Source organism: Phoxinus phoxinus (genome assembly GCF_949152265.1).
Source record: "Phoxinus phoxinus genome assembly, chromosome: 6".
Classification (NCBI taxonomy): Eukaryota; Metazoa; Chordata; class Actinopteri; order Cypriniformes; family Leuciscidae; genus Phoxinus; species Phoxinus phoxinus.
The window spans coordinates 42772253-42800222 of NC_136881.1; the positions used below are offsets into that span (position 1 = coordinate 42772253).

Here is a 27970-nt window from a genome sequence, read left to right on the forward strand (position 1 = left end):
ATTAAAATGTGTTTTTTATTATTACTATTTACAATCATTACTATGACCAATTATGTAAAATTAATAACACACATGATGATCTAACATGATTAGTGCATTAATGATTATGTTGTTGTTGTCATCATCATCATCATCATCATCATCATCATCATCAAGTAGCTGACATCATCTGATCATATCTTCTCTTACTGTTCACTGTAAAACCTAACAGTAATATGTACTAAATCAAATTGAGTTCACTGCACTCAAATATTATTGAAACTTGAATGACTGAAACAGAACTCAAACTGAATGAGTTATAGAACATTTCTAGATCCCAGAATGATAATTGAATAATAATTGTATAATTAAGTGATGATTGAGGATTAGTGATAAACACCTGCTTTTAACAAGCCGAATCACTGAAGAAAAGAGAAACACAAGAACTACAACTGACTTCCAGCCACATCCTTAGATGAAATAAACTGAAGATAAAAGAGGAGGATTACACCAGTACACAAACAGCATTACCAGCTTCACTTATTATTAACCAGTTTGAATTATTATTATTATACAGTTATTTTTATAATTAACAGAGGTTTAGATGTTGATGATTTGTTTCGTTTAAGGTCACCATGATGGAGATCAGCGTTTGCTTTAGTTGGGCTCTTGACCCTTGACTTTTTATACATAAGATTTTCTTTGACTGCTATATTGTGTGTTTATAAAACACATTTCAAAAGTCATGGAAAATTTTAGATTGTGTATAGATGGTTGAGGATTGATGATGACAATCAATCATTTTGTGACTTGATTCACTGATCTTATTCAGAGTCTAATTCCTGATAAAAAGGGCAACATATTAATAATTTTGTTCAAAACTGTGTTTCAACAGCGTAAGCGCCAGCAATTCTGTGTTCATCAGACAATATGAAGAATTTTACCAAATTAATGTGCACAAGAAGTGTCACAAAAAATGTATTGTATTTCAAAGTCTAAGACATCAAGATTCAGCATATGAATCTCAACAATGGTGACCATTAAACAACTATTCATGTTGCAATGCATGCTGGGTAATAGCATAATACAAAATGTATCCATTGCTACCAGCACACATTGCGGCATGAATATTTCTTTATTGGTCACCGTGGTTGAGATTCATATGGTCATTCTTGATGTCTGTGTAAGTCAATATGAAACCATAGAGGTTTTAAAAATCATATTGTCACTACAATGGACCTTACAGTAAAATCAGAGTTCTGTTATAACAAATAATACAAGTAATACATCACCTGTTTACTCAGAGATTAGGCTCTGGAATAGATCAGAAAATCAAGTCATTAAATGTTGTTTTGCATCATCTAAACGCAATCACATGTTCATATTTTCTATTGGCTTTTTTGCCTTAACAAATGTGTTATTTAAACACTCAGTTACAGCAGCCAGAAAAAAAAACTGGTGTTATAAAGTCAAGGGTCAAGAGCCCAACTAAAGCAAACACTGACCACTATCATGGTGTCTTTAAATGAAACAATAAATCATCATCATCTAAACCTCTGTTCATTCACAATAACAACTTCTGTAGATGCATGACAAAAGTAAAACTGGTTAGTAATAAGTAAAGCTGCTAATGTTGTTTGTGTAATGGTTTTAACCCTTTTCTGCTGAGATCTTGAGAGATTTAAACATATTTGATCTTAAGTTGATTTCATAAGGCTGTGGTTGGAAGTCAGTTGTAGTTCTTGTGTTTCTTTTTCCTTCAGTGATTCTGCTCGTCTCTTTTCCTGTTCTCTTCTTTCCTTCAGTGATTCTGCTTGTTAACAGGCTTATTAATGCTGAAATAACTCCATATTTAACATACACAAACTTTGTGGCTCAGATAAGGTCCAGTTCTGGTTTATTTCTTTGCTCTTGGCTGACATGTGGCATTGCTATGGTCTGCTTGTGGTCCAGATCATATTTTCGGTGTTGTTGTTTTGTTTTTGTTTTGGGTTAAAAAAAATGTGTTAGTCACAGAGAATATATGTCAATAATTCAGCTGTCTATGGGAGTCCAAAATTGTCTGTACACCAGATCTGAAAGCACTTCTCAGCCTCTTCCAACTTCTTCTTCTCCTCCATCTTATCTTCAGCCGTCAGATCATCAGTTCTTCTGTAATAAACTCTGACAAGCTCTTCATTAAACTTCTTTGGCAGGAAACTGGACAGCTGTCAATACAAGACAAATATCACTCATAATGAGTTTTATAAAGATATTTGATCATTGAGTAACAGACATTTACATCAACAGTCTGCCGTTATAATTTATTTGCTTTTGGTGTACTGTGGAGTGGGTAAAACAGTTTTTAATGGCAGGCTAGCAGATACTGTAGACTCGCGCTAGCCTAGCATCGGCGAACTATGCAACTGGAAGGACTGGATGAAAATTTTTGAAAACTATCTCCACTAATGAATAACAACTATAGGCTAACTTGAAAATGAGGTCCGATGTCCAAAATCCTGAACCACCCCTTTAATGTCACTGAGCCCAACACTACAAAGTCCAAGCCCCTGTCCAATTTGTTTAGCAAAAATACATTAGTAAGGAATGAATGGCACCCATTTAGAAAGATTCTGCAATAATCTGAAATAAAACAGTTTGAGTGTCACGAATACCTGATAATCTTTAATATCTGGAATAAAACTGTTTGAGTGTCATGAATACCTGATAATCTTTAATGGTAGAAGCTTGGGTGGGATTCCTCTTGCTATAGAAATAGACAGATTCAATGGGGTTTTTGTCCTTCATGCCGTGATCCAGATCAACCACCTGAGTAAGAGATTAAATTATTTCACAAGTTCACACTTACATCAATTAAACAGAGTAAAGATTATGCGCATTTGGAGTTTTTTCCCCGAACACTCCCCGTTGCTGTAAGAGTATTTAGTGGAGGTGGAGGGATGCTGTTAAACTCTTAACGAACGGAGGTAAGTTTGCTGTATATATACACCTCTTAACTCGTTGATTGTGTTGATTAACAGAGTGTGCTCCACTCGTGTCTAATTATGTTTAATTATCTGAATGTGGTCCTCCCGAACTTTGCTAATAAAACATCATTTGTTTGTGAAAATATGAAGGCAGAGATGAAGGGATGAATTCACTAAACAGTTGAGTGTTTTATTTCAGAGCAAAACCTGCATATTAATCACTTTCAATATAGTTTAAGCACTGAATAACTACATAACTTACATAAACTGGTAATTCTTCAGCGTTCAGAGAGACAGTCGGGTCAGTGGGGTTGTACTTCTGCACTGCGGCTATCCATGTTTCTGTCAGATCTTCCTGAATTTTTAGATTTGAAATGGTTAGTCACATGCTGTAATAATACTATTGTCTTAAAGTCATGTGGTCATTGAATATGGCCAATATAAGTCACTAAACCAATGTATTTTTCTTTTCTGACCTTTGAGATGTTTTTGTCAGTCAGACGAGCTTCTCCCACAAACTTTGGCAGTTTTCTCCTGACGATCTTGTCCAGGATGTTTCTGGATTCCTTCAGATTATCAGCATTGGAGCACGAGATCTGCTCAAAGATCTCATCTGTAAGAAGATTCATTATTTTAGCTAAAATAGTGTATAAGTATTAACAAATTACTTTCTTCAGACCATTATATTATTTTCCTTACAGTTGAAACTGGAGAATGATGGAAAGATTATGGCTAATTTTTCTGAAGTGAAAACTTATTATCTGAAATTATTTCTTTCAGTCCTTTTGAGTATAGATTCCCAAAACCAGACGTGCCACTCATATTTTAGCAGTATCCCACATAGCAACATTGTGACGTCCCAGATCCGGCCCACATCTGGCACCCGTGGAAAGATGATCTGGCCCACATGCAGCGTGGAATGACGGCCCTTGGGCGGACCGCTCCTGTTTGCCAGATCTGGACCACAAGCAGACCATAGCAATGCCACATGTCAGCCAAGAGCAAAGGTGTATAGTCCAGGGGTCAGTGAGTAAAAGTCCTGCCATTTGTTTATTCCACCCATGACCTCAGTCAGCTGATTTCTATCTCCTGGCTAAAAAACTGCTAATTAGCAAATCCAGGTGATTAGAACAAAATACTGAGGAGGACTTTTACTGTCTGAACCTGGACTTTACACCTCTGAAGAGAACAGAAAAAGAGACGAGCAGAAACACAAGAACTGAAGAGAATCCACTGAAGAGAAAAGAAGACATTAAATCTGTGAAGATCTCAGCAGAGGAGGAATAAACAACTCCACAAACAGCATTACCAGCTTCACTTATTACTAACCAGACTGACTTTATTTCTGTCAGATGTCTGCAGAAGTTTTATTGAGAATTAACAGAGGTTTAACTCTAATTTGTTTCATTTGAAGTCACCATAACAGTGATTCGTGTTTCCATTAGTTGGGCTCTTCACTCTTAATATATATTTTATTATTTTAGGCTGCTGTGACAGTGTGTTTGACAAACACATTTACAGCAGTGAAGAAAGCTCAAGCTGTAGTTCTTGTGTTTCTGCTCATCTCTTTATTTTCTGTTCTCTTCTTTCCTTCAGTGATTCTGCTTGTTAACAGGCTTATTAAGACTGAGATGACTCCATATTTAATATACACAGATGTTGTGGCTCAGATAAGGTCCTGTTCTGGATTATTTCTTTGCTCTTGGCTGACATGTGGCATTGCTATGGTCTACTTGTGGTCCAGATCTGGCAAACAGGAGTGAGCCGCCCAAGTGCCGTCACTTCACGCTGCATGTGGGCCAGATCATCTTTCCACGGGTGCCAGATGTGGGCCGGATCTGGGACGTCACAATGTTGCTATGTGGGAGACTCTATAGCCCCTTTCACACAGCGCGCCGTTGATCCCGGGAAATTGCAGCGAAATTGCCAGAGTGCCTTCTGTGTGAATGCAAACACGTCCCGGGATTGATGCTGGGATCGATCCCGAGTTGGGGACCAAGTAACATTGCCAGGATCAGTCCCGGAACGCGCCCTGTGTGAACAAAAGCCAGGATCAATTCCGTAAGGTATGTGTCGTAGTGATGACACACGTGCCATAGCGTGACTCTGTTGCTCTTAGAAGAAAGTTTGTGTTCATCATCAACAAATAAAGAATGAAAAAATGTGTGCAAACTGGAAGGAAGCAGAGAGCAGGAGCTCCTTACGATCCGTGCTGAAGCTGAGCTTGTGAAACGGCACGCGATGCGTTAGTGTACATGTTTTCGATGCGTACGTTACACGTCTCATCCTGACGTCACGTGTCTTTACGGGATCTTACCGGGATGTGTGTGAACGCACTCGCAGATCCCGGAAAATCACTGGCAGTGTGAATGAACCAAAATCAAACGATCCCAGGACAAATCCCGGGTCACATTATCCATGTATTTTCCGTAATCTCTGTGTGAAAGGAGCTATTCAGAGAAAGGTGGGTGCTTTTTTTATATTTCAGCTGACCTGTGAGTTTGCTGTATTCCTCTGCTGTCTTTATAGCTTCAGAAATCTTCAGCATATCTTCAGGTTTCCCTTCATGAAGATCACGATCAGCTAGTACGAGCGCTTCTGCAAACCTAACACATAGAAAAACATTTGAGTTAGTGTTGTACAATGTATGCTGTGAAAACATGTAAGAAGTGTAAGAAGTGTGAGAACACAGACGGAATTGTGGAATTCAGTTTTAGAATGAACTGTGTAACATGAATGTCTCGGAATTTATAAAATCAGTGAATAATAGTGTCTGTGAATATAAAACCGCAAAAGTCTATTTAAATATGAATCCTGCATGTTCTGTGTGATCTGTGTGAATGAATGGTTTGGTTTACACACTACTATTGTACAGTACAATGTACACCTTAATGCAGTGTTTCTCAACCCTGTCCTGAAGGACCCCGGACACTGCACGTTTTCTTTGTCTCCCTAATCAAACACACTTATCACATGGGTTAATGAGCTGATGAGTTGAGTCAGTTGTGTTTGATTAGGGAGACAAAGAAAACGTGCAGTGTCCGGGGTCCTTCAGGACAGGGTTGAGAAACACTGCCTTAACGTAATAATAATAATGACAGGGAACTAGGGTACAGTCGTAACCTGAGACATAACCTGAACTCGTGCTGCGTCACCGTCTTTGATGATTTAGGAATAATAATACAGAAATCCCCAGACTTCCAAGTGTTAATCACTGCAAGCACACTAAGACGAAAGCACCTGTGAAAGCGGCGTAGAGCCCAGGTCCAAACTGTAAAATCTCTCAAATCTCTCAGAGCCAGCGTCACGTGACTGACACCAGCTGAAGCGGACAAGGAGATCCGTGAGAGGCGCTTGTCACTGCCCCGCCAAAATTTGAAAGGCTGCACTGCACAGTTTCGTTTCGTTTTCGTTTATTTTATTTTTTCAGGCAATGGCACAGAAAAAAAAGTACAAGGTAGACAAATATAGTTAAATCATATAGTACAAAAAAACAAAACAAAAAAACAGAACAAACAAAAAAACAGAACAAACTATATTTCAATATGACGGTCGAATTCTGCCTGAAAGGTAGTGGGAAGAAGAAAACTTATTTAATCCCACCCCAGTTCCCCTTTTAGTAATTAATACATTAAACTTCATTTTTACTTTGCTCACGGATTGTTTACTAATATTATATCATGATGGCGTTTCCAGGTAACAAGTATTTATTATACCAACAGTGTACACAGCAAAATCCCCAGTGTTAAATTAACACTGCTCGGAGCATATATGGTCCCACTCTACAGAGTGTTAAAATAACACTGAATCAGTGTTAAAGTTAATGAGATAATTAAGTGATTAATCAAGTGATGATTGAACATTAATGATGGACACCTGCTGTTAACAAGCAGAATCACTGAAGAACAGAGAAACACAAGAACTACAAATGACTTTTAGTCACAGCTTTAAATTAAATCAGCTGAAGATAAAAATAAGACATTCAATCTCTAAAGATTTCTGCAGAGGAGGATTAAACAACTCCACAAACAGCATTACCAGCTTCACTTATTACTAACCAGACTGACTTTATTTCTGGTATATGTCTATGGACAAAAGTTTAGATGTCGATGTAAAAAAAAAGGTCACCATTATGGAGATCAGTATTTCATTTAGTTGGGCAGTTAGACTCATAACATTTTAAGTGCAATTTTGCTCTTTGTAACAATATTTACCAAAACTCATAATATGTTACAAAAGAAGCTAAAAATATTACATGTCCTGGTGTAATCATTTTCATTATTATAAAGATGAAAGATTCATTAATCTTATCCCTGACAAAAAACAAAAGTTGTTATTAGTTATTAATAAAAGTCACTTTTTTTTACACAGAGCAGTCATCCTGAATTAAAAATTTGATATACATTTCCGATTTTTTTTGAAAATTATTATTTTTATATTAGAAACGACAGACATCAAGAATAAGTGTATGAATCTCAACAATGGTGACATGCTTCATGCTGCAATGCATGCTGGGAGCCATGATTTTTATACTATGGTGCCTCCCATAATGCATTGCGGCATAAAGCATGTCACCATTAATGAGATTCATACTCTGATTCTTGATGTCTGTGTGTTTGTCCAAAGATTATTTTCCCAATATTTAATAAAATAAAGATTCAGCTTGATGACTGATCTATGGAAAGAAATGAATGTTATTGAAAATCTATTAATACCAAATAACCATTTTCAGTAAATGATAGCATTTTTTAATATTTGTACTTGTTGAAAACTATAGGCCTATCACCTGACCATCTTTGTTGCTGGCTTTCTTTGCAACCTTTGTGTGTTTTGGTAAACACTGTTACAATGACCATGAAATCAAATATTAAAAAAAGAATCAAATTGCACAACTAAAGGCAACACTGTTCACCATAATGGTGATTTTTAAATGGTGACTAAAACATCAACATCTAAACCTCTGTTAATTCTCAATAAAACTTCTGTAGACATTTGACAGAAATAAAGTCAGTCCTGGTTAGTAATAAGTGAAGCTGGTAATGCTGTTTGTGGAGTTGTTTAATCGTTCACTGTTGAGATCTTCACAGATTTAATGTCTTATTTTTATCTTCAGCTGATTTAATTTAAAGCTGTGACTAAAAGTCATTTGTAGTTCTTGTGTTTCTCTGTTCTTCAGTGATTCTGCTTGTTAACAGCAGGTGTTTATCATTAATGTTCAATCATCACTTGATTAATCACTTAATTATCTCATTAACTTTAACACTGCTTCAGTGTTATTTTAACACTCTGTAGAGTGGGACCATATATGCTCCGAGCAGTGTTGATTTAACACTGGGGATTTTGCTGTGTATACCAACAATGTAAGGAGAGTAAACAATGCTAACATGGTAATGAACAATATACCAACAATGGTAAGAAAACATTGAGCACCTGTTTTGAGACAGAGTGCAGATATTTATAGTGAACATGACACTTTGAGACAGAGTACGACAGAAATGTAAATTAAAGACCCTCATCTCTGTATTTTAACCAGACCCAATGTTTATATAACAGTTTGAATCGATGAATAGTTTGGCATTGCTTTTGTTGCAAGTCCAGTTTGTTCCAGAGTTTCACTCCGCATACAGACACACAATAATTTTTACGAGTGGTTTGGGCTCTCGGTAATGAAAAATATCCAAAACCTCTCAAGTAATGGGCTCGCACTGTAGGTTGTAAGTTAGGCGGTAATAATTTGTCAAATGCTTTATATAAGACTATTGATGTACTATATTTTACAAGATCATCAAATTTTAGCAACTTTGACTGCATAAACAAATGATGAGTATATTCTCTAAAACCAACCTTGTGAATGATCCTCACAGCTCTTGTATTCTGGTAATTATTTCCCCACACTTCAACACAAAACATCAGGTATGGTAGTACCAGGGTGCAGTATAAAGAACGGAGTGTATTTTCATCAAGGTATAGTTTTACTTTATTTATAATTGAGAGGCTTTTGGAGATTTTTGTTTTTATGTGTCTGACATGGGGTTTCCATGACAATTTACTATCAATTATTACTCCCAAAAATGCATTCTCACTCACAATTTCAATTTGGGTACCATCAATACTTATTCTCTGTTCAGACATTTTGTTGCGATTACCAAACATCATTATCTTAGATTTATCTATATTCAAGGATAGTTTATTTGTGTCCATCCACTTTTTTATTATTTTTAGTTCCCTGTTTACTGTATTTACGAGCTCATTGTAATCGTCACTACTGTATAATATATTAGTGTCATCTGCATATAGTATGAGTTTTAGTACTTTGGATGTATTAAAAATATAATTTATATACACATTAAACAGTTTTGGCCCCAATACTGACCCCTGTGGGACACCACAAACAATGCCAAGAGTATCTGATAAATAATAACCAATTTTTTACAAACTGTAACCTCCCTGTTAAATAACTGTTTAACCAATCTCCAGCCAGCCCCCTAATTCCATATATTTCCAGCTTAATTAATATGAATGAATGATTAATAGTATCAAAGGCTTTTTTTAAATCAATAAAGATACCAACTGCATACTTTTTTTGCTCCAGTGCATTAGTAATTTCTTCAATAGCTTCAGTTATCGCCATTGAGGTAGTTCTTTTGGACCTAAACCCATACTGACCATCATTAATTACATGATGTTTCTCGAGAAACTTTTCAAGTCGAGAATTGAAGAGTTTCTCTAAAATGTTTGAGAACTGAGGCAAAAGAGAGATTGGTCTGTAATTAGTAAAAGCATGTTTGTTGGAAGAATGGAATTACTTTAGCGATTTTCATTTTACTTGGAAAGCACCCAGTCTGGAATGACGCATTACAAATATAAGTTAGGGGTTTTACAATATTCAGTATAACTTTTTTAATCAATGTCATGCTGATGTCATGACAGTCAGTAGAGGACTTACTTTTACATTTCCACACAGTGTTTGTCACTTCCAGCTCATTTGTAGCTGAGAGGAAGAATGACAAATAAATTCCGATCAATAGTTGATTTTTCAACTCCATTGTCTGGAATATCAGCTGCCAACTTAGGGCCAACATTTACAAAAAAAAAATGTACTTCATAATGCAGGATAATACTTATGCCGAACCACAGGAGAAGGAATCCTCATCGCCAAAATTGAATTTAAAAGGAAACGTGACTGGAGAATTCAAAAAACAAGGGTAGATAGTAGAATAGCTTTTCCCAGGTGGAAAGAGCTAGTGAAGGAGAGAGACTTTGAAAGGGATACTGAAGTTGCCTGCTTTCTTCTCGACAGGTAAGTCAATGTTACGGTCTAAATTACAAGCTTTTTTTCTTTGCTTGGTTGTGTAATTCATTATACAGCATAACAGTAGAACACGTATAGTTAAACTCGATGAAGTGCTATTGGAAGACATATTCATCGCTTCTTGGTACATAATGGCTACCGTAGTTGCAACACGCATTTGAAAAAGCGAGGCGCTAGAGAGTACTATTCGCTTGAATGCAATATACAATTTCACCGCTAGATGGGAGAAATTCTTACACAGTGTACCTTTAAAAAAATCAGGCAAACCGATTCCCTTAACAAAAGTAAAATTAAATAGGAATAAAAGGTTGAACTTTCAAATACTTAGTTAGTGTTGTTTACTTACACAAGAATTCTAGTAACTAAAAAAAATATTTTCTTTAGATTTACACTTAACTTAGTATTACTACCATTGTCGTGTTGTGCATGCTGAATGTTGAAGTCTGTGTGTGACTCGAGCATTGTCAATTACAAGATATTGTCACAAATATAAAGGGATTATATCAACCCAATTGAAAGTTTCACAAGGTGTTTGTGACATAAGTTTTAGCAATAAAATTGTAAAAGCTCGTTATTTTACATAAAATAGACTAGTTAGTAATTTAGTTAGATCATCTTTCTAAAGCAACCTATTTATTACTTCACTTCCTTTGAAAACAAATAAGTGTGATTTTTTGTTGCATCGCTGCAATAGGAAGATAATTATAAAAATATAATATGAAGTTCCAAGTGCCCAACCAAAGGGAACACTGATCACCATAATGATGAGTTCAAGCTAAATAATTGTATGCAAATCAACATCAATTTATGAAGTCAGCTTATGTGATGTTCTCTCGAATTTTTCAGTTGTATTGAAAAATCAACATTAAAGATGAATTTGGGAAATGAGTGAATGTAACTAGAGAAAAATGAGTGAAAAGTTTATTAAAGGGATATTTTACCCAAAAATTAAAATTAGCCCATGATTTACTCACCCTCAAGCCATTCTAGGTGTATATGACATTCTTCTTTCAGACGAATTCAATCAGAGTTATATCAGAAAATGTCCTGGCTAATCCAAACTTTATAATGAGTGGGAGCCCAAAATTTGAAGCCCTTGAAGCATCCATTGATCATAAAAGTGTTCACAGCGCGTTTTTTGCGTGTGCAAATTCGTTTTACAGGCGCGCCTCTGTTCATGGTTGCATACAGGGGCGGACTGGCCATCTGTGTGATCTGGAGAATCACAGAACGGCCGGTACTCCAGAACGGCCGGCGGGCCGGCCCACCACCCATCACGCACGCAGTCATCACCTGTTTTTTGTTCCCTGTTAACGCGGCCGCGGGTAAAAAACGCGGTGGGGCTGAGAAGGCGAGAGAAAAAAAAATTTGCACAAACTAACTGAAATATTTAGAAGCACAGCCAGCAGCAGCACCTCGCAGTTAAATATTAGCAGCAGTGAAGAAGTGAGCCAGACAGCTGTGCAGCAACATGCCACCAGTGATGATGAGGGACAGAAAGATGAGCAGGTAGATCCAGGGCAAGTATGGATCATGAGAGGAGAAAGAGAGTTACTTGCTAGGGATGATGTTAGGAAGTGATATTCAGGTTGCTACATTTTTAATGATTACAGTATTAAAACAGCTAAACTTCAACATTTTAGCTGTAAAATGCCATATGCAGTAGCTAATAAGAAATATGTTGTGCTTTTACTTTTAAAAATGTTGGTAACGTTACAGTTAATGCTTACAAATTTTGAAGATTTTGAATACAGATGTTACATTTGTAATGGTGTATTTTCATTTAGATGTGGTATTATTATTTGTGCAGTAAGATTAATTACTGCATAAATTAATGAAGATTATCAAGTAATAAATTCATTTTAAGACAGCATGGAATAGATTATATAATATGCTGTTATAACAGCATATTATATAACCTATTCCATGCTATCTTGGAATAAAACCTTTTTTTTTTTTTTATCCATTCCATCATTTGTTTATTTGGGTTAAGCTTAGACCAAGAGCAGAGAAAGACACCCACTCCAGCTCAACTTTAAATTACTTTAAGCGACCCAAGTCAGACAGTCACAGAACACTGTAAAAAAAATCCCGTATTTTTTACGGAATAATGCTGGCAACTTTGGTTGCCAGAACAATTCTGTAAAAAATACATCAAAACTGTAATCACCTTTACGGAGCAGCATGTAAGTTTTACATTTTAAACTGGTATATTTAACAATGAATTTCAGCAATATTGACATGGCCATAAAGTTATTGAACAAATTCCTTCAGTAAGAATTGAAGACACCTGATGTTAACAAGCAGAATCACTGAAGGAGAAAACCGTAATTAAAGTCACCATTATGGAGATCAGTGTGTGTTTTATTTGGGCTCTTTACCCTTAAATTATTACTTTAAGTTTTTGTTTGGCTGTTGTACATGAGTTATAACAGCAGATGATGAACAAAGAGAAAAGGTGATCTGATGGTATTGGTTGTGTTTTAACATAATCATCATTTCACAATCATTTAATCTGAGTCACTGAACTCATATGAGTTAGGTTTATTTTATTAATTTTAGCTGCATAATATGTTTAGACTTTTCAATGAAATTAAAATAATCAAATCAATAAAAATACAAATAAAAAAATATGTATCCATATAAAAAAATGTTTTGGCAACACAGACATATCAAGATTTAGCGTATGAATCTCAGCAATGGTGACAAACAGATCACCTCTGATCATAAGCTCATTATTTATTCATGCAGCAATGCATGATGGGAGCCATGAATGAGTTTTGATTGGTAAAACCCAGAATGCACTGCAACATGCTTTATAAATGTCACCATTGTTGAGATGCACAGGCTGATTATTGATGTCTGTGTGTCTCTTTTTTGAACAAGAGAAACTTTTTAGAAATTATTTGGATTACATTGTAAAAGTTAATAGTATTATGGTGTACAATGACGGTACCACTATAGATAATAAAGTAACTTAACTCATGAATTGGACTCTATATGAGTTCAGTGATTCAAGTCAAATGATTGTGAAATAATGATTATGTTAGAACACAACCAACACCATCAGATCACCTTTTCTCTTTGTTCATCATCTGCTGTTATAACTCATGTATAACAGCCAAACAAAACTTAAAGTTAATAATTTAAGGGTAAAGAGCCCAACTAAAACACACACTGATCTCCATAATGGTGACTTTAATTATGGTTTTCTCCTTCAGTGATTCTGCTTGTTAACATCAGGTGTCTTCAATTCTTACTGAAGGAATTTGTTCAATAACTTTATGGCCATGTCAATATTGCTGAAATCCATTGTTAAATATACCAGTTTAAAATGTAAAACTTACATGCTGCTCCGTAAAGGTGATTACAGTTTTAATGTATTTTTTACAGAATTGTTCTGGCAACCAAAGTTGCCAGCATTATTCCGTAAAAAATACGGGATTTTTTTTACAGTGAATATAGTTTTTTTTACAGAGGACTGCAGTGTGTTGAGACCTCCATTTATATATGTGAGTATTCAAGTTAATCTAGAATAATATGCTTTTAACACAACATCTTGTCAACATCAGTGCTATTGATATAATTTGGATGGTATAGTATTATGAGCCACAATTAAAGTCTTGTGACACTCATGCCAGGTGTTATTGTTGTTGTTGTCGAGTTTCCGCACGCCGATCGCTTTGGGCCGGGCCTAGTCAAAGTCCAGGGCCGTTTTTTAGTCCCAGTCCGTCCCTGGTTGCATAGGAAAGGAGAAAGCGGTGCAACCTGCGCTCTCCATAATGAAGACGAAGTATCATCAAATAATTAATTGATTTCTAGCCCTTGCATTAGCTTTACTACTAGATATATTCATTGAGATGAGAAATAAAAAGCCGCCCTGTACAGCTATGATCAGCTGTTCGGCCGAGCTTTCCATGTTGTTACGGAAAGGCCGCTGGTTTTTGTCACATGACCTGTTGAGATGCTTCTATTATAAGCCGCGCGCCATTTGAAGTAACTAATTTGCACGCGCATAAAACGCGATATGTGAACGGCCCCTAAAGTGGTATCGTGTGCAATTGTATCTAGTTTAAAAGGCCTTTTAAATATGAACGCAGTTTTGGATTAAATAAAAAGACAGTCAAGTCAAATAAAACATGTTTTATCTTCTGTTTAGTTGGTAACACTACAATACCATTCATTAACATTACTTAATGCCTTATCTAACATCAACACATTGAGTGAACAATATATTTTTACAACATTAATGCATGTTTGTGAATGTTATTTAATACCAACACTTGATTGTTCATGAACAGATACAACTTTTGATTTTAAAAATGTATTAGTAGGCTTTTTAAATTACCCCAAGGAGAATAATTGCTTCAGTGTATATAACTATTGTTAGGTAATTTTATTTAATGTTATCTAACAAATGGATATACACTTTAATATATGCAAATTTAATCTAAATTAAGCTTTGGTACCGAAATTGCTACCGAGAACCGTGCATTTTCACAGTATCGGTACCGAATACTAAAATTTTGGTACCGTGACAACACTACCGCCTTCCCTATTTAACTTAGAAAAAAAGCATAACTGGCGCTACGTATGACGTCGGACGTATCGTAAGTGTTTTGAACTGCACTGTAAAAAATAAAACATAGATTTCATTTATATTTAATTAATTAAAATGAGGCAACAGATTACAAGCAATATTATTAATTAAATTTTACAAATTAGAATTGAGTAATAATTAATCAAATTAATTCCTTAAATGTTACACTGTAAAAAATAAAACATAGATGTTATTTATATTTAATTAATAAAAATGAGGCAACAGATTACAAGCAATATTATTAATTAAATTTAACAAATTAGAATTGAGTAATAATTAATCAAATTAATTCCTTAAATGTTACACTGTAAAAAATAAAACATAGATTTAATTTAAATTTAATTAATTAAAATGAGGCAACAGATTACAAGCAATATTATTAATTAAATTTTACAAATTAGAATTGAGTAATAATTAATCAAATTAATTCCTTAAATGTTAACCATTTAAAATGAGTAAATTTTACAAAATATATGTTATTGCCAACATTGAAGACACCTGATGTTAACAAGCAGAATCACTGAAGGAGAAAACCATAATTAAAGTCACCATTATGGAGATCAGTGTGTGTTTTAGTTGGGCTCTTCACCCTTAAATTATTAACTTTAAGTTTTTGTTTGGCTGCTGTACATGAGTTATAACAGCCAGATGATCAAACGGTGATCTGATGATGTTGGTTGTGTTTTAACATAATCATTATTTCACAATCATTTGACCTGAATCACTGAACTCAAATGGAGTACAATTTGTGACTTAAGTTAACTTTATTAACTATAGAAGTACTGGACTTGTACACCATAATATTTTTATCTTTTACAATGTAATTCAAATAATTTCTAAAAAGTTTCTCTTGTACAAAAAACAAACAAACAGACATCATGAATCAGCCTGTGCATCTCAACAATGGTGACATTTATAAAGCATGTTGCAGTGCATTCTGGGTTGTACCAATCACAACTCATTCATGGCTCCCATCATGTATTGCTGCATGAATAAATTATAAGCTCAGAGGTTGTCACCATTGCTGAGATTCATACGCTAAATCTTGATGTCTGTGTGCGCCTAAAAAAAAAACAGATATATTTTTTATTATTATTAATTTGATCATTTGGATTTCATTGAAAAGGATAATAATATTATGCAGCTAGAATTAACTAAATAAATTTAACTCATAAATTGGACTCTACATGAGATCAGTGATTCAAGTCAAATGATTGTGAAATTATGAAACACAACCAACACCATCAGATCAACATTTCTTTTTGTTCATCTGGCTGTTATAACTCATGTACAGCAGCCACACAAAACTTAAAGTTATTATTTTAAGGGTCAAGAGCCCAACTAAAACACACACTCATCTCCATAATGGTGACTTTAATTATGGTTTTCTCCTTTAGTGATTCTGCTTGTTAACATCAGGTGTCTTCAATGTTGGCAATAACATATATTTTGTAAATTTTACTCATTTTAAATGGTTAACATTTAAGGAATTAATTTGATTAATTATTACTCAATTCTAATTTGTAAAATTTAATTAATAATATTGCTTGTAATCTGTTGCCTCATTTTAATTAATTAAATTTAAATGAAATCTATGTTTTATTTTTTACAGTGTGCGAGAGGAGTTCACTGCACTGTAAAAAATAAAACATAGATTTCATTTATATTTAATTAATTAAAATGAGGCAACAGATTACAAGCAATATTATTAATTAAATTTTACAAATTAGAATTGAGTAATAATTAATCAAATTAATTCCTTAAATGTTACACTGTAAAAAATAAAACATAGATGTTATTTATATTTAATTAATAAAAATGAGGCAACAGATTACAAGCAATATTATTAATTAAATTTAACAAATTAGAATTGAGTAATAATTAATCAAATTAATTCCTTAAATGTTACACTGTAAAAAATAAAACATAGATTTAATTTAAATTTAATTAATTAAAATGAGGCAACAGATTACAAGCAATATTATTAATTAAATTTTACAAATTAGAATTGAGTAATAATTAATCAAATTAATTCCTTAAATGTTAACCATTTAAAATGAGTAAATTTTACAAAATATATGTTATTGCCAACATTGAAGACACCTGATGTTAACAAGCAGAATCACTGAAGGAGAAAACCATAATTAAAGTCACCATTATGGAGATGAGTGTGTGTTTTAGTTGGGCTCTTCACCCTTAAATTATTAACTTTAAGTTTTTGTTTGGCTGCTGTACGTGAGTTATAACAGCCAGATGAACAAACGGTGATCTGATGATGTTGGTTGTGTTTTAAGATAATAATTATTTCACAATCATTTGACCTGAATCACTGAACTCAAATGGAGTACAATTTGTGACTTAAGTTAACTTTATTAACTATAGAAGTACTGGCCTTGTACACCATAATATTTTTATCTTTTACAATGTAATTCAAATAATTTCTAAAAAGTTTCTCTTGTACAAAAAACAAACAAACAGACATCATGAATCAGCCTGTGCATCTCAACAATGGTGACATTTATAAAGCATGTTGCAGTGCATTCTGGTTTGTACCAATCACAACTCATTCATGGCTCCCATCATGTATTGCTGCATGAATAAATAATGAGCTCAGAGGTTGTCACCATTGCTGAGATTCATACGCTAAATCTTGATGTCTGTTTGCGCCTAAAAAAAAAACAGATATATTTTTTATTATTATTAATTTGATCATTTGGATTCCATTGAAAAGGATAATAATATTATGCAGCTAGAATTAATAAAATAAATTTAACTCATAAATTGTACTCTACATGAGATCAGTGATTCAAGTCAAATGATTGTGAAATTATGAAACACAACCAACACCATCAGATCAACATTTCTTTTTTTTCATCTGGCTGTTATAACTCATGTACAGCAGCCACACAAAACTTAAAGTTATTATTTTAAGGGTCAAGAGCCCAAATAAAACACACGCTCATCTCCATAATGGTGACTTTAATTATGGTTTTCTCCTTCAGTGATTCTGCTTGTTAACATCAGGTGTCTTCAATGTTGGCAATAACATATATTTTGTAAATTTTACTCATTTTAAATGGTTAACATTTAAGGAATTAATTTGATTAATTATTACTCAATTCTAATTTGTAAAATTTAATTAATAATATTGCTTGTAATCTGTTGCCTCATTTTAATTAATTAAATTTAAATGAAATCTATGTTTTATTTTTTACAGTGTGCGAACTGAATACGGAAGGCCTTTGCATCAGAGCTGCCCTGGTGAAGGAGCATGAGAACGGATTACGCCCCATTGTCTCTGTTTAAGGACATTAACAGAAACAGGGCGCCGCTAATCACACATTAAGAAAGACTAACCATCTTGGGCATGTGAGCGGTTCTCGTGATACCTACAAGGTATGAACATATTTGAACTTCAGACTTGTCAATAAGCCTCTTGTGCCCTTGACAGACACATATAATATTGACAAAGCTCCCGTAAGATGTCAAAGACTACTAATGCGCGTGATGAGATTTTGCATGTGCCAGGCAAACAGTTGACGATCAGTTGACGAGTTTGTTCTGCTGCTGCGTATCTTAAATAAAACAAAGAAACTAAGTGTACCAAGTTGTCTGCTCAATATATCATGACAGAATAAAATAAACAAAATAAACATAAATCTGTAGCTTGCAAACGGGCACGAGAGTTTTTTGTATTTACTAATTCAGGGAATTTACTAAATTGACTAATTTACTAAGTCTCTGTGTGTTGGGGTTTATTTGACTGACGTGAGACAGCGAGCAGACGGTGGGTTTAGCAAGGCTGTCTGCTTCCTGAACTGAGTCCCAGTTAGTCAAGGTTCAACTATGTGCCATATTACTAAATCAGTCCAATCACACAGCGGCGTCGCAGCGCGAGTTCTCTCGAAAGGGAAATGTCATTTTTATTAAACTTTATATATATAAATAAATAAATGCAGTCAAAAGTCTAATGCTGAATTTGTGTAATGTAAAGAAGAATAAGCATGAGCAAATGATGTTAAAGTGTGTACAGCAGGACATATTCACTGAGAACAGAGAGACTCACATCTCTTCAATGATGTTGCAGATCTTGTGCTGGTAGGCCTGGCGATGGAGAGTGTATCGAGTGCGAAACATGTCATACACATTATCTGCCTCCTGTTAGATACACACACACACACACACACACACACACACACACACACCAGAGTCACAGATACACTTCCCATGATGTAGTGTTCACATTCAACAGCTTTTTATCTTTTAATTTGGTCACTTTTTTTTTTTTTAACAAACTGCCACATTTTTAAACAGATAGCTGAACAAAAAATATATATTATGAAAATTATATAAATAATGAATTGTACATTTTTGGGTATCATGTACCTTGTCTCTGAAGCAGATGTGATTTCTCCCGTTTATTTCACACACTCGAGCGAACTTCAGCAGACGATGATGGTCAAAACTGTTACGAATGCCGAGGTGATGACAGTCTCTGAGAAATAAGTATTAAAAAGAAACAATGATAAATATTATAATGTCAGCTTGGCTCTGTTTGCAATAGTTCTTGGGAGCCTTTATTATAAACTGAATAATAATAAGCGTAATAATATTTACCGTGCAAAATAGTCCCATTTGTCCACATCAATGCCGTTCTGTTTGTTTGCCACAATCTCATACAGGAAGGATTTATCTTCAGCTCTTCCCTTGTATGTCCACTGAAAAGAGGAGCAAAGGCTGTATGTAAATTAAGCTTTATTCATGCTAACACATCAATGACAGATGAAGTATCAGTATGAACCTCAGCAACTGAATCTTTTGCCCCTTCGATTAACTCTTTAATGAAGGTGACGTCTGTATCATCCAGTCCGTGCTCTTTCAACACATCCTCATTCTCAGTCTTCAAACTCTTCACAATGTCATCAAACATCTGCACTGACATCTGCTCATGCTGCAGTGAAGACACAAATACAGATGAAATCATAAATACATATATTACAGAAGCCAACAGCACAGAGTGTGTGTGAGCAATGTGTTCATTCTCACCTTCCACTTCTCAGGGATGTCATCAGGCAAGCCTAAGAAGAAGAAGCAGATCTCAGATGGTTTGTAGGTCATATTTTGCACATTAACTCTTTCAGGTTCATTTCCCAAACATACACACAAGTTTTTCCCAAATATAACAATGTCATAAATAAGAAATGTGCATGTCCACAGATCCTTCTGTTTAGATCTCATTTCACACTGACACTAACCTCTTATTTTTTTTTGTTTTTTGGCTTTTGGAATAACCAGACCATCAAATACATGGGAAAATGGACCATGACCTGAAAATGTATAATAATAATAATAATAATAAAGACAAAACTTAAATGCATTACACGTTTTAGATATGTGTTTCTCTTACTTGTGATTTTTTACTTGGAAATCTATTTTTAAAATAACTTTTTCCACACAAATAAACTTTTAACATTTTAAAGTTTAAAATATAGTTTAGAATGAACACAATCATGAGATAAATATTTCAGTATAAAAGTTGCAGGTGTTTTTTATCCATGTGCATTACTACTCACCCAAGTCGTGACACAGTCCAGCGATCTGAACACACAGGTAATCCTGTCTGGTGATTTTGAGCTCTGGCTGATTGTCATGAAGAATCTTGACCAGACAACCTGATAAATACGCCACACTAACACACACACACACACACACACACACACACACACACACACACACACACTTCAACACTTCATGACCAAAAACACAATCTAGAAATGTTTTCAAAGATGTTAATTGCTTTACTTATGCCATATGACCGTAACCAACATCAGAGAACCATTAACGTGGGAATGTATAGTCAAATTATTGAAATATTATAATTCATCTATACAATTTTAAATGAAATATAATTATTTAAAGATATTATAAAATATGGTATTAAATTGAATGTATTATTAAAGGAAAATCCTGAGCTCGGCCGTTGGTCTTCGGTACTCGACTGCGGTAGAAATCTAGACGCACCCTAGCGGCAGCAAAATATAAAATGACTTTCGAGCTGGAAAAACCTAAATTGGGTCAGGCCAATCACATCTTGTATAGAGTAGGCGGGGCGATTAACATAATGACGACAGAGTTTCGACGGTTCCCTGCCACATGAAAACAAAGAATTGCTGCTGCTGCTGGCGAACAGCGGTCTTTTGAATCGGCTTTGGCCGTGACTCTGGAGGACTTGTTAAGTTTTTCTTTGAGAAAAGAGCAAAGAACGGCACTTAAGTCATTTTTAAAAAAGGAAGACGTGTTCGGAGTTTTGCCGGACCGGATCTTTGCCGCTCTGATTACGTCTGGTCAAGCCCATTTCCAGTTTTTCCAAATCGAGGCACCAATCACAAGCGTTGAGGCGGGCTTTACACGATGATGATCGCTGTGATTGGTTTTACGTCTATTCATTTGCGCCCAGAGGCATTTGAGCTTTTTATAAAAATAAAAAAAAAAGATTCTCCTTTGGCATTAGAACAACACAAACGTTGGTGTTAATTTATGACTTAATTTTCATTTGTAGGGTGAATTATTCTTTTAAATGGCCTAAAATTTCAGCTCTAAATATAATAATGTCTTACCCAAGAGAGTGTTCGAAGCGATTGTGAGAAGCTCCCGGATACACCAGATATGTTCCTCCGAGTTGTTTGATGTGTCGGAGTCTCTGAAACTGAGGAGTATCTGTGATCTTCACCAGCAGGGGGTGCAGCGCAATGTGGCCATGAATGGGGTCGTTGAAAATCTACAGCACGCAAAACACACCGGTTAATCAGACTAACATGCAATAGATTTTGCAACTCAGCATGAAGGCCTAAAAAAAAATATAATTGACCAAAGTGATTTTATGACCCACAAAACTCCTTTCGTGGAAGACCATTTCATGAACGAAATGCATCCCGACCAACAGGGTGACACATGAGTGACTGAATCATTTACTCAACCAATTCGTTTGAAGCAATCATTCATTCAGGAACAAAGCTGAGTTTGTGTTGCAAGAATAGATAAGTAAAGCACAGATTTAAGCAATTTCTCTATGAAAGATGCCTTCTAGGAAACCTAAAGTACATTCATGCTTATGTCCACGGAGTAGGAGAATATTTTACACATGGACATTATGTGAGGCGATGTTAAAGATATTAGGGGCTTTCGCACCTCTTTTCATAGTTCCTAGAACTATTAGTGGAAGTTGCCGGTTTTTGGCATGTTCGCACCGCAGGAACTAGGAATGATTTTAGTTCTAGGAGCTCTTTACAAGTTGGGGTCAGTGTACGAGTCAGTGAACAAGATGGCGGAATACAACAATATTTTTAGCAGTGATATTGTCAGGCTTTTATATTTACAGCGAAGTAAGCTAATTTCCTACACAATATAACATTATAATATAGCAACATAATATGTAACAATAAAGTTTACATTGGCTTCATAAATGAATTAAAAACATAAAAAATCAAAACACACCTCATGCACAATGCTTGTTAATTTTCTAGAAAAAATGTAATAACCTTGCTGTATTTTTGTATAATTAATTAAGAGAAAGTACATCGCCATCTTACTCCGACAAAGGTGACTTGAACGCACCTGCCGTTAACACGACTTCTCTGGGAACCACCCTGGTGGCTAGTTCCTATAACTACGTTTCTAGAACTATCCGGTGTGAAAGTTCTTTATTAAAATCCACATTTAATACATATCGATAGCACTGCTAAAAACATGTATGTTCCTTCAGGGAAGTGAGAAGTGAAATGACATAAGCAGCAAAGTTATGAGTAGTTTGCTTACCTTCATTTGTTCTTTTGAGAAGTCTAAGGAGTATTTCTTCAAGACATCTTGCAATTCATCATTAATAATCTCCCATAACTGTTGTTTCTCAGGCTCTGGAAAAGCATGAATTGTGTGCAGTTTTACAATTAACACATCCTGTGTATTTGTTCACGGAATCCAACACAATCTGTGTAACCACTAACAGCCACATTGTGGTAATATTACGCATTTACACATCTTTGTGTTAATCTTAGGTGTAGTGAAGACCAGGGGCCCCATGTATAAAACGTTCCATAGATTTTATCCTAAAAGTTTTCAGATTTATAAAATCATGTGCATGCCAGAACCTGCACAAAACTCCCTTTATAAAACCCAGTCAGCGGAAGATTGTGAGTACATGCATCTACACAGCAAAATAAACTCTGCTCAGATAACATTTTGGACCCACTAAAGAGTGTTAAAGTAACTCTGAATCAGAGTTAAAATGAGATAATTCAGTGATTAATAAAGTGATGATTGAGCATTAGTGAATAATTTGCTATGTAGGGACCTTTAATTTGGAGTAGAAACAGGTGGAGTGACTTTATCGCATCAGACGTGTGTCGCTTTGCTCACAACTGATTGGTCCAATTTCTGTTTGAACCAATTTCATGGTGCCTAAAACCCAGGGTTGGTGCAAGCTAAACTGAAACATACCTGGCTAGGTTCCTAAATCAGCTTCATGGTATAATCCCCTGATATGAGCGTGGAAAATTGTGTACGCACATGTCTATGCCCATTTTGTTGGCGTTTATACATCAGTTTATACATCAGGCCCCAGTCCTCCAAGACGAAAACAAGACCATTCAAGAGTGAGTTAATTAGATAATTAATTAATTGAGTGATGATTGTGCATTGTGCATTGGTGATGAAAAGATGCTGTTAAGGTAACCCACTAGAGGGTCAGCACACCTCGTCTGGAGCGTCCCTTTTGGAGGATGTGAGGAAGATGCCGCCGATGTCACTGGCGGCATCTGATGCAGAGGGCTGGTCATGCTCCTTAGAGAACCCAGGCTCGTTTCAACCTTGAGAACTCTGTGCCCTGCAGGACTACCTCAGCCCTAGCGGCTAGGGCCTACTCCACAGCGGGACTGGCGGGCTCAGCACTTCATACAATGGTGGCCCTCCAAGTTTTCCAAGCCAAACTCCACCGGGCCCTCTTTGCAAAAACGCTATCATCAGTCCCTTGTCTCCATTCAGCGAACTGCAGTCCGAAAGACTCAGACCCCTTGCCACCCCTGCTTCAGGCTGGGTTCTGCAGACTATAAAACGAGGATAATCACTTCAGGGGTGTGGTTCACACTACAGTTCAGGACAAAAACGCTCCTCTTCTCTGCTCCAAAAAGTGCAGTGTCTGCTGACGAAGGGCGCCGTCAAAACTGTCCCACCAGAGAACAGCAAGTCAGGCTTTTTCAGTCGCTATTTCCTCATTCCAAAGTAAGATGGTGGGCTCAGGCCCATCCTCAACCATAGGCTCCTGAATCGCGCATTAATGAGGCAGCCATTCAGGATGTTGACTTTGAAGCAGATGCTTTCGCAGATTTGCCCAGGAGATTGCTTCTTATCTGTGGACCTGAAAGTTGCTTTTATATCCAGAAAGCCTCTCATCACAGACCATTCCTGAGATTTGTGTTCGAGGAGGTGGCTTACAAGTAAACAGTCCTCCCATTCGGGCTGTTTCTGACTCCACATACTTTTATCAAGTGCATGGACTCGGTTCTCTCCCCTCTGAGACAGGCGGGAATCTGCGTCATGTACTACCTCGACGGCTGGCTAATGTTAGCGCAGTCTGAGCACAAGCTCTGTGCTCACAGGTCGCTGCTCCTCAGTCACCTGGAGATTCTTGGGCTCAGAATCTACTCTGCCAAGAGCTTCCTGTCTCCCAGCAGATGAATTGCCTTCCTGGGGGCAGTTATCAACTCGGCCCAGATGCGGGCCTGGCTCAAGACGGAAAGCTCGCTGAGTATTCAGCGGCATGTGGCGTCTTTCAAAGTAGGTGCTTTCCGTCTCCTCAAATCTTTCCAGAGCTTGCTGGGCCTGATGGCAGCAACCTCATCTGTGGTACCACTGGGCCTGCTCCACATGTGGCCCCTGCAGTGCTAGATAAAACCTGAGTTCCATCCCACACTTGCCATCAGGAACATTTTGCGCCTCAAGGTGGATTATCGTTGTGTCACTGCTGTGGCACATTGGAAGGACCCTCGCCTATATCAGACAGGCGTTCAATTGGGACTGACCTCCAGAAGGAAGATTGTCACGACAGATGCTTCCAACTCTGGTTGGGGAGGTCTGTGCGAGGGCAGACCAGAGTTCGGCTCCTGGTTCAGCCTGGTGCAACATCTGCATATAATCTGCCTCAAATGATGGCGGTTTTCCTGGCCCTCAAAACCTTCCTACCAGCTCAAGAAGGGCACCATGTCCTCATCCGTTTGGACAACATGACAATGGTGGCCTTCGTAAATCACCAGGGTGGCCTCAGGTCATGATCTCTTTACAAAATAGTGAAATGGCTCTTCCTGTGGGTACAGTGTGCCCTGGGTTCTCTGAGGGTTGTGCATGTGCTAGGCAGGCTGAACCAGGGAGCGGCCATGTTGTACTGGGCCAGAGTGTCTCCAGGAAAATGGAGACTCCACCCCCAAATGGTTCAGATGATCTGAGAGATCTTTGGGAGGGCAGAGGTAGATCTCTTCGCCTCAGAAGCCAACTCTCATTGCCCATCATTTTTCTCTAGGGAACAGGATGCGCTGGCCCAAGAATGGCCCAAGGCTCACCTGTACGCCCAATCTCTCTGCTTCCTCAGGTCATCAGACGTAGCAGAGAGACCATATCCTCAGCCCTCCTAGTTGCTCGACTCTGGTAAAACCATTCGTGGTTGACAGCTCTGTAGCTGATTCAGCTGAGGAAATACCTTCTCTCTCATGCGAGAGGGTCCCTTTGGCATCCCCAACCTGAGTTGTGGAGCCTACACCTGTGGTACCTCGATGGGAGCCTTTAAGGGTTGCCAACACTATAGTGGAGGCCAGAGTGCCATCTACAAGACTTAAGACTTAAGCCTCTATACCCTTAAGTGGTCTGTCTTCTCCGGCTGGTGTGGGACCATTCTGTCCTTTTTATAGGAGCTGCTGGATAAGGGCCATTCCCCTTCCACACTTAAGATATACGTGGCGGCCATCATGGCGAATCACGCCCTCATGGGCGCCCAATCTATATGAAAGAACGACTAAGTCATAACATTTTTGAGGGGAGCCAAGAGACTGAAAACCGCCTCGGCCTCATACTTTTCTATTATGGATTATGGCCGGCTTATGGTCCCTGTCACTAAAGACTGCTCTGCTGATAGCGTTAGTGTCTGTCAAGCGTGTTGGTGCTCTTAATGAGCGCATTGTGTCTTCTCTACTCCGTTCAGAGCACAGGTCATTACCCTGTTAGCTTTCCCCGCCTCAGAGGATGAGCGGGGTGCTAACTTACTTTGCTCGGTCTGGGCCCTCAGGACTTATGTGGAGCCAGTGTCGGCAGTCAGAGTAGCTCTTTATGTGCTTCGGAAGCAACTCTAAAGGGCTGCCAGTTACAAAGCAGAGATTGTCATGCTGCATATAGTTGATGCTATAGCTCTGGCCTTGGCTTAGTGTGCTCTGAATGTCTCATTGGAGTGAGGAACCACTCCACTAGGGGGATGGACTCCTGCTAGGCTTGGTCCAGCAGAGTCTCCATTGGGGATATGTGTGCGGCAGCCGGCTGGTCTTCGCCGTCTACCTTTGCTAGGTTTAATAACCTGGACGTCCCTGCCCTTCAGGCATGGATCTTGTCCGCTTGACTGTCTTACGCCCCTAATAGTGGTCCTGACTGTTTTTGCTGAGGCTCCAGCTTAATGACCTGAGCCTCGCTAGTTAGCCAATGCTTCCTAAGGGCCCTCCTAGTGGCACCCTATGTCAGAAATAGAATGGGACATTAGTACCATCAGGAATGTCATGTCGTGCCACATCCAGTGTAGACAACATCCCTTTTTAATCCATTTAAATGCTTTTGTCACGTCATGCCATTCACGTCTGGTGTAGACATGTTGTAAGTTTGTTTTAGTTGTTTTGTTTCTGCTCGTTCTCCTCTTTTTTCTGTTCTTGTTCCTCTTTCCTGCAGTAATTCTGCTTGTTAACAGCAGGTGTTCATCACTAATGCTCAATCATCATTTACATATTCACTTAATCATCGCATTAGCTTCCGTCTTAAATGGTCTTTGTCTTGATCTTGGAGGGTTTGGTCTTGACTACACTTCTGGTTAACATTCCTGACAAATTTTCGTGAATGTGTAAAAATTAACACAAAAAGTGTTGTCCCAAAACTCACACATTGATGTGTAAGAATTGACAGTTAGAGTCAGTTTTAACACATCCTTTCTCATAGTGTATAGTGAATAGCACTAATATAAATATCTCCCTACAGAATATGAGCTGTAATGTTTTCTAATTTAATATTTTAAAGGTGGGACTAATTTTAGGAAATCAAGCAGATGAAGTTCTGGTTATGCCCTTCTGACGTAATTCCTGTAGGCGGAACAGCTTCCTTTCTGTTACATCTATTGCATTCGCTGGCAATTCAAGTCAATATGCGGTCCAAAGAAACGTATAACATTATTTGTATGTACTAACTAACACTTTAGACTTGAACAATAATGTTGTGCTGAACTTTTTGGTTTGTAGATCATATGTAACAGATGGATATTCCTCTCTTAACACAGCAGGAGATATAAACAGATCGAACACACACACACACACACACACACACACACACACACACACACACACACACACACACACACACACACACACACACACACACACACACACACACACACACATATATATACATTATCATATGAAACTGAGTTGTGTATATGAACTCCAAAGTTAAATCAAATCACACATCATCCCTTACCTTCACTTTCTTTATAGGATTTGTTTAGATCCTGAAGACTTTTCCTGTGATCAGAGAGAGTCTTTTTGTTTTTTTCAGATCGAAGCATCTTTTTTTTTGTCTTTTTTCTTTTTGTGGTTTGTTAAAAAATGAGATGAAGAGGCAATAAATATCTGTAGAACTGCATACAGATTTTATAGATCCAGCAACTAAACTCACTGGATTACATGATGAGGAAACATCTTTGTCACTGAACTATGAGGGTGTGTCTCAGACAAACGTTGAGCTTTACTGAAGGGGAATGAGTCAGAGCAGAGCGACGGCTGCTGGAAACACATTCAGTGCCAATCACACAATATCTGCTGTATA

At 36.9% G+C, this 27970-nt stretch overlaps 2 protein-coding genes across 2 annotated transcripts in view; both read right to left on the bottom strand.

Moving 5' to 3' along the window:
* On the bottom strand, positions 1-27962 carry LOC307001028 (deoxynucleoside triphosphate triphosphohydrolase SAMHD1-like). The gene is made up of 15 exons (XM_079617124.1): positions 27623-27962; positions 22673-22767; positions 21475-21635; positions 20431-20546; positions 20113-20184; positions 19904-19935; positions 19659-19808; positions 19475-19575; positions 19244-19352; positions 18924-19015; positions 5439-5551; positions 3422-3558; positions 3208-3300; positions 2683-2787; positions 1-2186 (listed from the first exon to the last, which is right to left on the bottom strand). Exons 1-15 carry the CDS (start codon positions 27708-27710, stop codon positions 2022-2024), a joined length of 1629 nt encoding a protein of 542 aa, XP_079473250.1. The 5' UTR covers positions 27711-27962; the 3' UTR covers positions 1-2021.
* Positions 2600-27970, bottom strand: part of LOC307001029 (deoxynucleoside triphosphate triphosphohydrolase SAMHD1-like) — a 138456-nt gene continuing 113085 nt past the window's right edge. The window contains exon 15 of the transcript XR_013798149.1: positions 2600-2682. The gene's annotated coding sequence lies outside the window, so the exon portion shown is untranslated. The remainder of the gene's footprint in view (positions 2683-27970) is intronic.